Raw genomic sequence first — 13,166 nt, forward strand, 5'->3', positions numbered from 1 at the left:
ACGGATTCCCAGGCAGGCTGGCTGGTTGCGCGCAGTGATGGACGAGATTATGCTCATGGTCGCATTGCGGGGTACGGTGTAGTCGGAATTGGAATCCGGGTTTAGGCGGGAGGGGACGTCTTATGCGTCCGCATCAAATCCTGGTGCGCCCTAATATACCTAGTTCCAGAGAACTCATCCCAATCCGCATCATCTATGCCATGCTTGGAGCAATCCGAGTGCTGCTGCGCCATCCGATTCCATGCCTTGGGATTAGCAAGCAGCCGATCCCTCATCTCATACGCAGACGAGATCATCCACCGAGGCAGCCCGCGAGAGTAATTCGCAAGCTGTTGATGGAATTCCCAGAAGTCCTCGACCAGAGTCGGGTACATTTCCAGGATGTGCGAGCCTATCATCATCTCGATCACCGAGGGGATTACCTGGATTTGAAGCCAGGTGTAAAAATCGGGGATCTCTAGCCCTTTTTCTCTCGTGGGGACATCGAGGGCGGCGAGTTGCCGCTTGATAATGGCGGGTTATCTTCCTGACATGGTCATCAGTGATTTCCCCGAGAGATACCTGATGTGGATGCCAGATTGTAGGTCATTTAAATGTGGATGCGGGCCATGGTGGGAATCGTAGTAGTGCAATGAGTCGACGGGCGTGTAGAACCATTTCCGCATGACGAAACACAACTATCGGCCGGTTGATGAGGATTTGCGATGAGCGTATGATGCTCAGGATGTGATTGGTGTTTGTAACCATGATGAACTGCAATGTTCCCACGCGAACCTCGAGCGGGGAGTGGTGTCTCCAGCGTCTCATATGTCAATTAAAAGTCCAGAATCAGTGTTTGCTCTTTTTCGTTGGAATTACTACTAACACGGTGGCAGCCACAAAGTTGTCTATGCCCCATTCCAGATGAAACGCATGGCACAGGCTTGAGAGATAATACGGGATGGTTGGTGGCTTTTTAGGTTCTAGCTTTATCTAGTCCAGAGAAACCAGAATAGTGAAGCAATGTAGGTAAGGACAAGAAGAATAAATGTTCCTAGTGCAGCCAGCTGAGCAGAAGGTAGGGCAAGCTGCCATTCTACATTCAGTGGCATAATACCAAAAAAAATATCATACCCCATTGTCATGCTTCAAGAGGGTAAGAACTGTGGTGTGTACTACATCCTCGACAGACATGCAAATGATCACCAGCGACGATGATGATCCAGTAAAGTATCATCCGGGCTATACCGTTCCTGTACAACCTTGCGTGATATCAGATGAGTCTACTATTACTTATTCGGTGTACCCAACCAATAAGGCGGTTAACTCCGAGTCGGGGAAGTCGGGGAGTCGATTATCCGGACTGCACGAGGCTATATATGAAGAAGAAATTTAGATTACACGGAGGGTGACAATGATATCTATAGACACCGTAGATGGTAGAATGAGTGCTTGGCTATCTAAACGAGTGTGTGTGTCCGTATATGAGGGATCTGTCGGCCTCGGTAATCGGACAAACTATTGATCCACCTCGACTTTCATCATAGATCGCAGGCTGGCGCCGTGAGTCAATCCGATACTACCAACTACAATTACGTAGCTAGATGGAGTATCACGTTGACTTACAATCCTGACCCCTGTTATATTGGGCTGGGGTATCCCTCCTGCTCTCCCTATGGACCAGATTGGTTCAATCCGTGGAAAGCATCTTGTCAACAAATCTCACCGTCTGCGCTATTTATTCTCACCTTACTTGCCACCTGCATGGTCAATTACCTTGTGATCCGGCATAGATATAGCTCTACACTCCCCGTTCGTACAATCAATCTGTAGAGACATCATGCCTCCGCGTACACGTCTTCATTGTCCGCACTCCCAAGCGCTATGGTATGAAGACCAGGGATTGGCTTGTTTCCTCTGGGTAGACCTACACCGGCTCATATGGACGCTCGAGTGTGGCATACAAATGTGTATAACGATGAACAATGTCGATGGCTTCTGGGCTGAGTGGTTCTCTAAGATTCCCGGTGTTGCAGGGAGCGGGCCTAGGAACGGCCGGACAGTCACTGGGAAAGAAAGACATTTTGAACCTGAACCTGGACCTGGTTTTGGACATGGACATGGACATGGGACTGGGACTGGACCAAGATTCGTACTAGATGATTTCGAAGGTCTCTAGATCCCGTACGGCGGGATCCCGCGAATGTGCCCGGGGCGGTATTTTGCGAAACGGGAGATGGTTTATACAGCGGTGGTGATGATGAGGCCCTTGCAGATGTTTGCGCGCTGGGGATGGATATTAAGGGGTTTGAGTTTGGGACTTTGGGGATGAATAGGCCTGTTCCGGTGAGGATGAGGCGACAGTTTTGAATGTTTGAAGCTGAGGTTGTCCGAGTATCTGTATAAGGACGGTTATGATAACCAAGGATCGAATAAGTAGCAAGCGACTTTTCATTTCTGTAACCAAGTCTATGTGCACCGGTAACAAGACAAACCCGAAACATGTAGATACATAAGAGTGCACTCAAACAAAAAGAGAAAACCCAACGAATGTAGACCAGCCCAGCCCGAATATACCCCATACCTTTCCTAATATGTGCTGCCAGCCCAATCCAATCCAATCCTTTTTAACCAAAGAAAACACCAAGTCAAACCGACCGTTTTTGCAAAACCGCCAATCGCTGAGAAATGCATGACACAATGCAAGGAATGTAGAGAAGCACAATAAATAAAAACAAAGTAAACAGACGCAAAAAAGCTCAAAGTCAAGATATGAAAATAAATGAGACAACGATTGACAGATTATAAGCAATGAAAAGTGAAGGAATGGCCAAGATCATAAAGTCGTCCAAGTCTATAAAACACAAAAACAAAGAGGCAAAATGTTCAGAATACAAGTTAGCTGGTGGGAAAGAGCGAGTACGACGAAGTTCGACTCTTCTTCCGACCCGCATTCTTGACAGCTCCCGTTTGGGGAAGAGAAGGCACCACATCACCCTTGGCCGCCTCGGTGAGATCAGAGGTTGACTTGGTCCGGTCGTGCGACACAGTGCCAGGTGAGATGTCTGCAGAATCCAGGCTGGCAGTGCTGCCAAACAGAGCCTGGCTTGTCTCGAGGCTCTTCGTCTGGCGGTGGTGAGTCTCCGGCAGGATAGGTACCGAGGGCGACTCGGTGGGCATGGTCTCACGGCTGCTCGCCAGGCTGTGGATCAGCTCCGGGACGCTGGTGGTCGAGATGGAGGAGCGGTGCTTGCGGGCAATGGACGCCGCTCGCGAGAGAATCAGGCTCTCCTGGGAGTTACAGTTGCTAATGGGAGAGAAGCTGCTGCGAGGGGAGATCTGGTGGTCCATGGGTGCTTTGATCACCCCCTGAGAGCAAAAGGAAAAATGGCGGTCCGATGCGGCGTCCGCATTGTACTCGTCATACAGTGTGTCCTGGGTCATGTTCTTTCCCTCGGTTGAAGCGAAGAAAGAGGCAGGAACTTGTTGGAAATAGTCGCCCTCGTACGTGGTGGTCGATGGAGTCACAGCAAACTGAGTGCTGGGCACCGATCGAGACGGACTTGGGTCCAAATCCGGGCAGGTCAGAGATGAAGTGCTCAGATGTGTCGACTGTGGCTTGGAAGACTGCTCCTCCTCCTCCTCCTCCTCCTCCTCCTCCTCCTCCTCCTCCTCTTCCTCCTCGTTGGGTTCTTCCTCAATCACTGGGTGTTGAGGCTCGTCGAACGAACGGCGAGTCCAGTCGAAGTCGGATGTTGATTCAGCAGCATGTTCATAGCAGTAGTCAATGTCAGCATCCCAGGAGTCGATGTTGATATCAATGACCGATTCACGTTTCGAACCACTGCCACGGGAAGCTTGTTGCGACTTCCGCTGTGCTTTCTCCTGAGGTTGCTGCTGCTGGTAAAGACGGTACTGAGGAATAGTGGGCGATGCGAGCACTTCAGAGAACTTTTTGGAGAGCTCCTCAGCCACGCAGATGGACAGATGCGATTTGGGAACCGAGAGGTTGGAAGACGAAGGTCCCATGTCAGCTGGGGCAGGGCTCAAACGACGAGAATCGGACGTTTCTGCCTGCTCAGGGCTGTCATGCCAGTGAGTAATCGCCTCTTCCTCCTCGGGAACATCCTCCAGATCCAACGCGAGGTTTGTTGACGAGACTCTCGCATCAGTACCGACAGAGCCCGCGCGAGGACGGCTCTCATCATCCGATTCAAAAAGACCAGCCAAGTTCATCTGCGACAAGGAAGGTTTTCGGGGATACACCAGCTCATGATAATCTTGCTGGGTTGCGTTCATACCCAAGACATCGTCAATTACCCGAGTTTCCGACTCAACCAAATCTGGGGAGGCAGATGACTGACGGGAAGGTCGCCGGGGAGGGCTGGTGATGCTGGAGGTGGAGCCCGTTCTGGGGTAGCGGGAGACGGGACGAGAGAAATTCTCATAGACGCGCGATTCCCGTTGCGCCGGCTTGGCCTTGGGACTGACAGAAGAGGCAGCACCAGGAGAAGCCGGAGGGCTTGCGGGGGCATCGGGAATAGCGAAGGCATGTTCATCATCGCCCGAGGTAGCCACACCGGGAGCTAGATCTTCAGACGAAAAGTTGCGGAAATGAAGGTCCTCTGCACGAATGCCCTTGAGACTGTTGATGGGCTTTTGCGATGCACGAATGGCTGAAAATTCAGTGACAAGCTCATTCTCGCGAGCTCGTTGGAGAGCCTGGACATGCGAGGGACTGGTGTGCGTCAAGTGGTGGAAGTCAAAGGGATCCGAAATCAGACGCTTCAGGCTATCATCTGACCTGGCATCACTCTGACGAGACCGGTGACGGCCAAAGATATCAGTGACGTCGAACCGGGGTTTCTCACGTTCACCCTCATCAACCTCGTCCAAAGTGGCAGAGATATTGAACTTGCTGCCTTGACGGCGGAGAATGCGACTACCCCGGGAAAAGAGCGACTTGGTGATGCTATCCTGTCTCTCAGTCCGGAGGGGAGGGAACTGTCCCGCGGGGTAGGAGGATTCGTGGGAAGGGAAAGACGGGGCTTGATCGGTGGAAGTCATAGAGGAAGCGGGAGAACGGCGGGAGGAAGAAGAGGTGGTCGTAGAGGAAGTAGTGGTAGTGTTGCTGCGAGATCGACCACTGAAGACGGAGCGACGCCTAGGACTGTTGGGAAAGATGTGCGCAGAGGAACGGGAACGAGCATGAATGGGATCAGAGTCGTGGTGGTGGTGGTAGTTGTTATTGTTGTGAGTGTCTTCCCGTGGAGGGAACGAGATAGACGGATGAGCAGAATGCATCTGTATTTGAAATATATGTATATATATACTGGGATGTATGTATCCTGAATATTCGGTGACAGAAAAAGAAAAAAAGGGAAAAAGAAAACAAAAAGAGTGAGAAAAAGGATAGTGAGCTTTTTAGACCATTCTGCTCAGACCCAAATTATGGACGATGGTTTCAGGAGGAGAACTGCTGTTTGGGGTTGGAGCAGCCACCGACTATCAACCAATACAGTCCCAAAGAAGGATAAAGAGGGGAAATATGGTAAAAGAGAGAAAAAGCTTAAGAGACAAAAAAAGAGAGAATAAAGAGAAATGGGAATAAATGAAAGTCGAGGAGTAATGATAGTTATAATAAGAGGCTGATCGGGGCCCAGAATAAGGAACGTGGGAGAGAGATTAAATGCGAGAATAAAAAGAAACGAGCGAGGGCCACCGATCCTTCTGCACGTCGTGGAGAGGTATTTATTAGTTCTTCTTTCTGGTGCTCTGTAATTCTCTTTATATAATTCTCTAGAATCATCATGCTGGCCAGCATAGCTATTTTCTATTGAAGATACCTTCTGATACACAATTCTATCCCCCCTCCCTCACAGAACACTGATGCAGGCTCATGTACCTCAGGTACAGAGGTACAGGTACAGGTGCAGCCGGAGGTTGGCGAATACCGGGAAATACAATAATACCGTACCAAAACCACACGTTCCAACCCGGTGGATTCGCCATTTTGGGAATGGATTGCCGGTATACACAGTAAACTATGAGGCATAGTAGATACTACCAGTTAGACTACCGGAAGCTATGGTGATAGATCGATAAATATACTGGTAGACTAGTGATGGATATCGACCGACGTTATAAACTATATCTGAAGAGCTCGTACTCCGTACTTTGAACGGAGTAGATACGCAGTCAATAGCACGGAGAATACGGGCGAGGAGAGTGTCAAACACAAGGTTCACAACGGCTGTGGGCCAACCGGAGCGGGGTTAGAAACACACACTTGGTTATTGCCTCGAAGGATCTCCATCCATGTACTTACTCCCGGAGTACGCTTATGTTCCTCGGTAAATGCCCCAAGAGAATAGCAATTGTAAATAGTAAATAACCCTGTGGGTATATGTACCCTGTATGTACCAGTCAGCATAGAATCACACCGCTGTACCTGCATCTGCACGTTCTGTATACTGTTTAGGGATAGCTTGTGTGTATGTGTGTGTGCTCCGTAGCAGAGATGCATAGGAACAGAGGCTCGTCGGACACCTTCCGGGAGTCACATGACTGCTCCAGGTCCGCAGATATGGTTCTCTCTGTAACAATAGTACACTAACAGCCTGACAATGGCTAACCTGTAAGGAACCATTTATCCCATTCTCACACTTATTTTAGTGACTCTTGATTGATTTTTAAGGCATGTATCATATTCTTGACTCAAGCCCAAAAGCAATAACTAGATACTATTAACTCGAAGAAGAAATAACGATACCAACTTTGCGTATTCTGACTCTGTATTCAATACCTCCTGACGATCTCCGTGTCTAGAACCACGGGTTCTCGCCTGCCACCTTTCCTTTTGCGGTACGCGCGTCGTGCACCTCGGAAGCGTGTAGTAGTAATAATATGTGTACATCCGAAGAGGAAGCATGGTGCAGGTGTAGGTGCACTGCTATAATCCGGAGTATTTCTAAGAATACGGATACGTACGTGCTAGATTCAATGTTTGCTCGTGTACTCGATATTTGAGGTCATCGTGCTGGACTGGAAAAAGCAAACATGGTGCCGTCTTCTAGAAGCCCCTATTTCCCTCAAGGTTTGTGCCGGTCGCTGGTTAGCTGAACTTTCGCGCACGTGATATCTATACAGGAAATACAGACCATGTGAGGTGTGCTCATAGTATACAATCCATTCAACGCCGTCAATTAAGTAGAGACCATAGTAAACACAGTAGAGAGTTACTCATCCTCCTTCATCTCCGTGTCTTCATCCCCCTTGTCATTGAACAAGTCATCCTCATCCTCGTCATCACCACCACCACCTCCTCCTTTTGCTCCAGTAGCTCCAGTAGCTCCAGTCTCTCCTGCCTCCTCTTCATCCTCATCATCATCAGCAACACGGCGACTAGGCTTGCTCCGTCGTCGCTGTACTGTATCTTCCTCCTCACCCTCTTGTCTTTCTGCAGTTGCGCTATCACGCATCTCCTCATCCTTGTCTTCCGTCACCGCAGGTTCAGCTTCGTCCTCATCGGACGACTCCACGACCTCACTACTCTTAAACTTGCCCTGCTGCACCTTACCGCCAGACCGCCGTTCCAGCCTGCGTCGTTTCTTAGGTGCAGCACCGTCATCCTCGTCTCCGCTCTCTGCATCCTCACTCGGCTTCTTCTTTTTCTTTGCCTTGCGCTGCTTCTTGCGGCTTGCACCACCATCCTCTTCTTCATCGCCGCTTCCTCTTTCACCTTCCCCTTCACCCTCGCTGATGAAATCATCGTCCTTCTTCTTGCGCTTTGACGACTTCTTCTTCCGCTTAACCTTGTCACCTGTGTCCGAGTCCGTCGTCATAACCGCCTCCTCCTTCTCTCGTTCGCGCGCCGTCCGCTCTTCAGCTAGGCGTTGTGCTTCTTCAACCATTGCCTGTCGCTCCTCTGCAACCTTCTTCTTCCGCTCCTGTTCCATCTCGCGCGCCTTGAGCACTTCCTCTTCCCGCTTTTTGATCGCGGCTTCTCGTGCCTCCCGCGCCTGCTGTAGCTTGCTCGCGTTCTTCTCTTCGTACTCCTTCTGCTTCTGCAGCGCACGGTCCAGCTGTTTCATGATGGTCTTGCCCATATTCGCACGCTGTTCTAGGGAATCCGCCGGATACGGTGGGTTCTTAGCCTTGGCCAAGCGCCCGAACGTCTCCACGGCTTCATTGAGACCCGCTGCGGCTTCTTCTACTTCTTTCACCGTCTTCTGAGTCTCGGGTAGGCCGTACGCCAGCTGTGCGATCTGGTTCTGGACGAATGCGACGTTGAACTCCAGATGTACTTGTCCCTGCGTGACGCTGAGAGCTCGCTGCGCGTACTCTAGGGCTGTTTTCATGGCGGATAGGTTTGTCTCCTGCTTGCCTCGGAGCAACCAAACCCTGCCCAAACATGCCAAGATTTGCGCGTCGCGCGCACGGTCCTTAGAGAGGGCCGATTCATAGTGCTCAATCGACCGCGAATACTGGCGTAGTTCGGCATACACGTGCCCAAGGTTCAGGTACACACTGGCGTCTTTCAGTGTATCGCGGATCCGCGAAAAGATGTGTACCGCCGTTGCATGGTCTTTGCGGTCGTCAACCAGGGCAATCGCAATACCCTGAGCCGCGTAGGCATTCCGAGCATCCAATTGGAGCGCCTTGTCGAAGAATTCGACGGCACGTTCGTACATCTTGCGTCGCTTTTCTTTCTCTTGATCTGTGTCGCGGCGCATGTCTCGGGCCGTTACCAAGTGGACGTTACCCATTCCCGTGAGCGAGTACCGGTCATGCTTATCATGATATTGCAGCGTGTGCTTGTAGTGTCGCTGCTCATGGTCTTCCGCCAGATTGGTAGCCCGCTTCTTGGACTTGCTCAGGTACCACCCGAACAGCGCCCGCACTTCAAGGTTCGTCGAGTCGACCTCGTATAACTTGGCCATCCGCTTCGGTCCTTCGTCTGTAGGACTCTGTCGGAGTGCAATGTATGTCAAACGTGCGTTCGCTTCAGTGTAGTCTGCATGTCGCTCCAATAGTCCTTCGTAGACCTTCTTGGCTTCCTCAGGCATATCGGAGGATTCGTATGTCCGACCAAGGTTATAGCTGACCGTAGTCACGAGCGCATCGGTGTCGGCGTCCGACTCCTTTTTCTCCTGGGACTTGACGCACGCGTTCAACGCCGTCTGGAACATCGCGCGTGCCTGGTCAATCTTCTCGTTCTGGTACAAGAAACAGCCCATATTGTTCAGAAGCGGTGGCGGAAGGTTCTCCCGCAGAAGTGCATTCCTCTTGTCCTCATCCTCGACGTCGTCCGGGAGCCCGTCGACGGGGACCTCCGCCAGTTGCATCTGCTCCAGCTGCGTCAGGCATTGCATGCTCTTCTCGGGAGCTATCTGCTCGTACAGCCGAGCCAGGTACACCAGTACTGACTCATCTGGCGAGATCTTCTTCCCACCAGTTTCTTTCCACAGTGCACGGACTGACTCTAGCAGGCTGATCGCCTTCTTAGCCTCTGTGGACTTGTCTTCTTTGCTACCGCTCCGCTGCGCGGCAAAGACTTCCTCCGCGTGCAAAGCGCCGAGCAGAATCATACATTCGGGGTTCTTCGTCTGCTGGATGATCTTCTCCAGTCGGAATTTTGCTCCGTCCTGGTCCTTGTTGCTCACTTGCATCTGTACCGTGCCGAATTTGGCAGGCAGATACCCCTTATCCCCGCCTCCCCGCGCCTGGTCGGAGCGGTTGTAATATTCGGCAGCGCGTGCGAGGTCGCTCTCGTAGTGCGCTTTCCGTCCTAGGAGGTACCACCCATCACTGGCGATCGACATCACGTCCGTGTGTTCAATGGCTTTACGGGCTAGTGTGTCGACCGTGGAGTAGGATTTTCGCAAAAGGAAATAGCTTCCGAACAGGGCGCACGTCATTGGATATTCCTTGTCGAGCTTGAAAGCTTTTTGAGTGTATTGTGTCATCGCAACCTTGTATAGCGAACCAAACGCAGGGTCGGTTGTCGCGTGCCGAGAGCTGTCGTAGAGATAGTAGACTGCGAGTAGGATATTAGCAACCTTGGAGTCGGGGTTCTAACCATGTTAGCATCTTTCACGAAAAACGAATAGAATTAACCACATACCAATGCCAATGCCCGCTCCCAAGCAACTTTTGCCTGATCCTTGAAACCAAGCTGCCACAAACAACAACCAATACCAATTCGCGGATCCGGGTCGGTCAGGTTGGGCATTCTCATCAAAACTTTTTGATACCCGTCCAGCGCATCCGCGTATCTTCCCAGTAGATATTGCGCTCTGGCACGTCCCATGATAGCCATTATGTTCCGGCCGCCAAAGGCCTTAGACGACTCATCAAAGCATTTCAACGCCTGTCGTAGTGATTCCACTCTCTCGGATGTATCTACAGTCCCCGGTCGAACAGGTCGCGGAGGGTACAACGAAGCGCGCAGCAGCGACAAAACACCTCTCGCCAGGAACAAGGGCGGAAACGCAGGATTCAAACGTGATGCCTCGTTCAACGTTGACGTCGCCAGCTGCAGATAGTAATCTTTAGTCTTGGCCTCTGTGTACAGCTCCCCTTCCGACGCAACGCGAGGTGCCTGCCGACTCTTCAGCATCAAGAGCCAGCATACCCAGCCCAGCAGCACGAGCTTCTCCTTGGTCGCTCCGTGAGCCACTGAAGCCAGGCCTTTGTTGAGGATGTCGATGGCATGATCGATCTGTTTCTGCTTCGCGTACGCGAGCGCGATGATCACCCAAAAGTTCTTTGCAGCTTTTTCGTTCTCCAGCAACGTGCACAGTTCAGTTGGATCATCGGGTAGCCCTTCGAGACTGACCTCGACTTCGCTATCGAGGGTCGACGCGGGAATATCGATGGCCGAAGGAATGTCGGAGAAGCGCTGGTTAAAAGAGAAAGGTTGGGATTCGCCGTTCAGGCCATTGGTATGGCCATTCTCTAGAGTCGCCATGGTCGTTTATAGCGCTGATATAAGCGCCTAGGGCTCGTCGGTACGTCCTGAGATGATAGGCGAGTAACGTAGGTAGCTCACTGGAGAGGTTGCGACTGTTTTCGGGGAAGAGATGAAAGGTGTTTGGGAGCCAGTTGTAAAGCTCAGCTCATGATCGTATTAAAGACGCGATCCAGCAGTCCATCAAGCATAAAACTAATCAAAAAGCGTTCTTGATGGACATGCAAACATAGCAGCTCCCGTGTTGCTGTAGGAGCAGACAAGATTGTTTCGATAGACCTGTCGAAGTCCGTGATGCGGATCGCGGCCTGAGGCTGTTGTGGCTAATGTTGTGGCTAGTGGGTACCGCCACAGTTGGTATAACTTTATTGCTCGTTTTGGAAAATCTAACAGTATACAGACGGCATCAAAGAATTGAAGGATGGAGTCGAGCTATTCGGCTCAACAAAGCAAGGTCATTATTAACGCCATCTCGTCTCGTCTCGTGTGCATTTCTCATGCGCTAATAATAACAACAAGAATAATTATAATGATAACAACCAAGGGTATAGCAATAGCATGGCCTCGTCAGACATCACATCAGTCACCAAATCCCCAAAAGGCCCGGCAATGTGCACAAGCAAGCAACGCCAAATAACACTCCAAATATCTGTAGAAGTTCAGTCCAGTGGCCCAATCGGACAGAGGTCTCGGCATATCCGTTGGAAGCAGCAATTTTCTGCTTCTCAGACCCGTACCCGGTTTCAATGGTTCCAGCTAAGTCTGTAGGAAATCGACCGGTTTCATAGCACTCTTCAAGCAGTTGGTCCTTCTCCGTCCACCGTGCCAGAAGCCATTTCTCGAAATCCTTCTGGTCATCTAACGGAATCTCAGAGACTCGATACCGCCTCCAGTGCATGTTGACGCATTTTGGTGGCCGTCCTTGCAAGCATGTTGATCGGAGTGTAAAGTATTTATCGGGGTAGCTTCCTCTTCTGCACCGCAGTGTTAGTGACCACGACTTGAGAACATAATATAGAGTATATCAACTTACGGAGGCCCTTCATAAGCTACCGTGCAGTCGTACACCCAGTCCACAGTTCCCTTCAATTGCTGCAAACAGAAGAGAAGACCGGTCGACCGTGGAAGCAATGCATGTCGCAGAGGCGGAATTCCTACTTTCTCCCCATATGCGTCGCTACGGCGCTTGGTGTTAATGGATAGATTCGTCCCTTCGGGAAAGATCAATAGCCACATGGGATCGTACTCCGGATCTTCGGACTTGGAACCTTCGTGCTTGGTCTTAAGCTTTTCCAATCGATGCTGAAGTCGTGGCTTATCAGAGAGCCACTTTCGAGCCATGAAAATGAAGCCGTAGAACATCATGCCCTGACCAAGGACCGGAATATACTTGAGGGATTCCTTGAGAATGATGAACATTCGGCCGTGCATCACGTTGGTGTAGGCAAGCCACCATATATAGATCCAATCCGTGTAAACCTGGTGGTTGGCGACTAATACCATACGTTCTGAGAATTGTGTCTTCAACCGCCCATCTTCCATTAAGTGAATCTGGCCTCGCACACTCGCATCGCCGCAGACTCGAACCGGAGTTGGACAACCCCACTCAGTAAGAAAGCTAATCACCAAGCCAAAGGCTTGCTTGGTCATCGCCATATACAAATAGTACCAGTCTTTGTTTATCACGTATAACGGCGTTCCAAGCAGTTGAGTCACGACGGTGACCACAGCGCAACAATTGAAAAATGTTGCCAGAAGAAGTGATCGGACGATTTGCATGGGGATTCCATGCTTTAGGCGGGGCTCCGACTCGTTGGGCTGGTACAGTCCTTCCACGCCATTTGTAGACGGTGGTTGTTTCCGTTGTCGCAACTCGGGGTTGTCCATAATGAATGTCAACAAACGGCCGACTGCCGTCTGAGAGTATATCTCAAGGTTATCGCAAGGAGAAGGAAGAATATGGTCGATCTTGCTGAAAATAGGTATTCTGTCAGACCCCGCACAAGCAAACAACGAGGAGGGAAACGGGTGCGAAATACTCTTTAAATGTAGAAAAGCGGTGTTTTTGGTAAAGAATGTGTTCCAGCTCTTGCGGGTATTCCGGAAAGTCAAATCACTCAGGGGTTAAAAAGGGCTAACGCTGGAATCAAGCCATACTCCGGACTAAATCACTAAAAACAAGTACAAAACACGAGGAAGACGCAAAAAGAACGAG

At 50.7% G+C, this 13,166-nt stretch overlaps 5 protein-coding genes across 5 annotated transcripts; all 5 read right to left on the bottom strand.

Moving 5' to 3' along the window:
- Positions 1-101: 101 nt before the first annotated feature.
- EURHEDRAFT_373421 (uncharacterized protein) lies at positions 102-401 on the bottom strand (the record flags this gene model as incomplete). The annotated part of the gene is made up of 1 exon (XM_040778533.1): positions 102-401. One exon carries the CDS (start codon positions 399-401, stop codon positions 102-104), a length of 300 nt encoding a protein of 99 aa, XP_040643171.1.
- A 1,526-nt stretch (positions 402-1,927) lies between these two features.
- On the bottom strand, positions 1,928-2,719 carry EURHEDRAFT_17588 (uncharacterized protein). Its single transcript, XM_040777866.1, has one exon. The coding sequence runs from the start codon at positions 2,559-2,561 to the stop codon at positions 2,043-2,045; it is 519 nt and encodes a 172-aa protein (XP_040643172.1). The 5' UTR covers positions 2,562-2,719; the 3' UTR covers positions 1,928-2,042.
- EURHEDRAFT_17587 (uncharacterized protein) lies at positions 2,720-5,547 on the bottom strand. Its single transcript, XM_040777865.1, has one exon. The coding sequence runs from the start codon at positions 5,281-5,283 to the stop codon at positions 2,878-2,880; it is 2,406 nt and encodes an 801-aa protein (XP_040643173.1). The 5' UTR covers positions 5,284-5,547; the 3' UTR covers positions 2,720-2,877.
- A 1,670-nt stretch (positions 5,548-7,217) lies between these two features.
- On the bottom strand, positions 7,218-10,951 carry EURHEDRAFT_373423 (putative RNA polymerase II transcription elongation factor (Ctr9); the record flags this gene model as incomplete). The annotated part of the gene is made up of 2 exons (XM_040778534.1): positions 7,218-10,055; positions 10,106-10,951. 2 exons carry the CDS (start codon positions 10,949-10,951, stop codon positions 7,218-7,220), a joined length of 3,684 nt encoding a protein of 1,227 aa, XP_040643174.1.
- A 371-nt stretch (positions 10,952-11,322) lies between these two features.
- On the bottom strand, positions 11,323-13,163 carry EURHEDRAFT_407449 (lysophospholipid acyltransferase family protein). Its single transcript, XM_040780555.1, has 3 exons — positions 12,991-13,163; positions 11,985-12,923; positions 11,323-11,925 (listed from the first exon to the last, which is right to left on the bottom strand). Exons 2-3 carry the CDS (start codon positions 12,836-12,838, stop codon positions 11,535-11,537), a joined length of 1,245 nt encoding a protein of 414 aa, XP_040643175.1. The 5' UTR covers positions 12,839-12,923; positions 12,991-13,163; the 3' UTR covers positions 11,323-11,534.
- Positions 13,164-13,166: the final 3 nt, after the last annotated feature.

The sequence above is a fragment of the Aspergillus ruber genome, assembly GCF_000600275.1.
Source record: "Aspergillus ruber CBS 135680 unplaced genomic scaffold scaffold00001, whole genome shotgun sequence".
Classification (NCBI taxonomy): domain Eukaryota; kingdom Fungi; phylum Ascomycota; class Eurotiomycetes; order Eurotiales; family Aspergillaceae; genus Aspergillus; species Aspergillus ruber.

Coding starts and splice junctions, on each gene's coding strand:
- EURHEDRAFT_17588 (XM_040777866.1), bottom strand. CDS start 2,561: ATGGGGTATATTCGGGCTGGGCTGGTCTACATTCGTTGGGTTTTCTCT.
- EURHEDRAFT_17587 (XM_040777865.1), bottom strand. CDS start 5,283: ATGCATTCTGCTCATCCGTCTATCTCGTTCCCTCCACGGGAAGACACT.
- EURHEDRAFT_407449 (XM_040780555.1), bottom strand. CDS start 12,838: ATGGACAACCCCGAGTTGCGACAACGGAAACAACCACCGTCTACAAAT. Junction 11,926..11,984: donor GTAGCTTATGAAGGGCCTCC/GTAAGTTGATAT, acceptor ACTGCGGTGCAG/AAGAGGAAGCTACCCCGATA.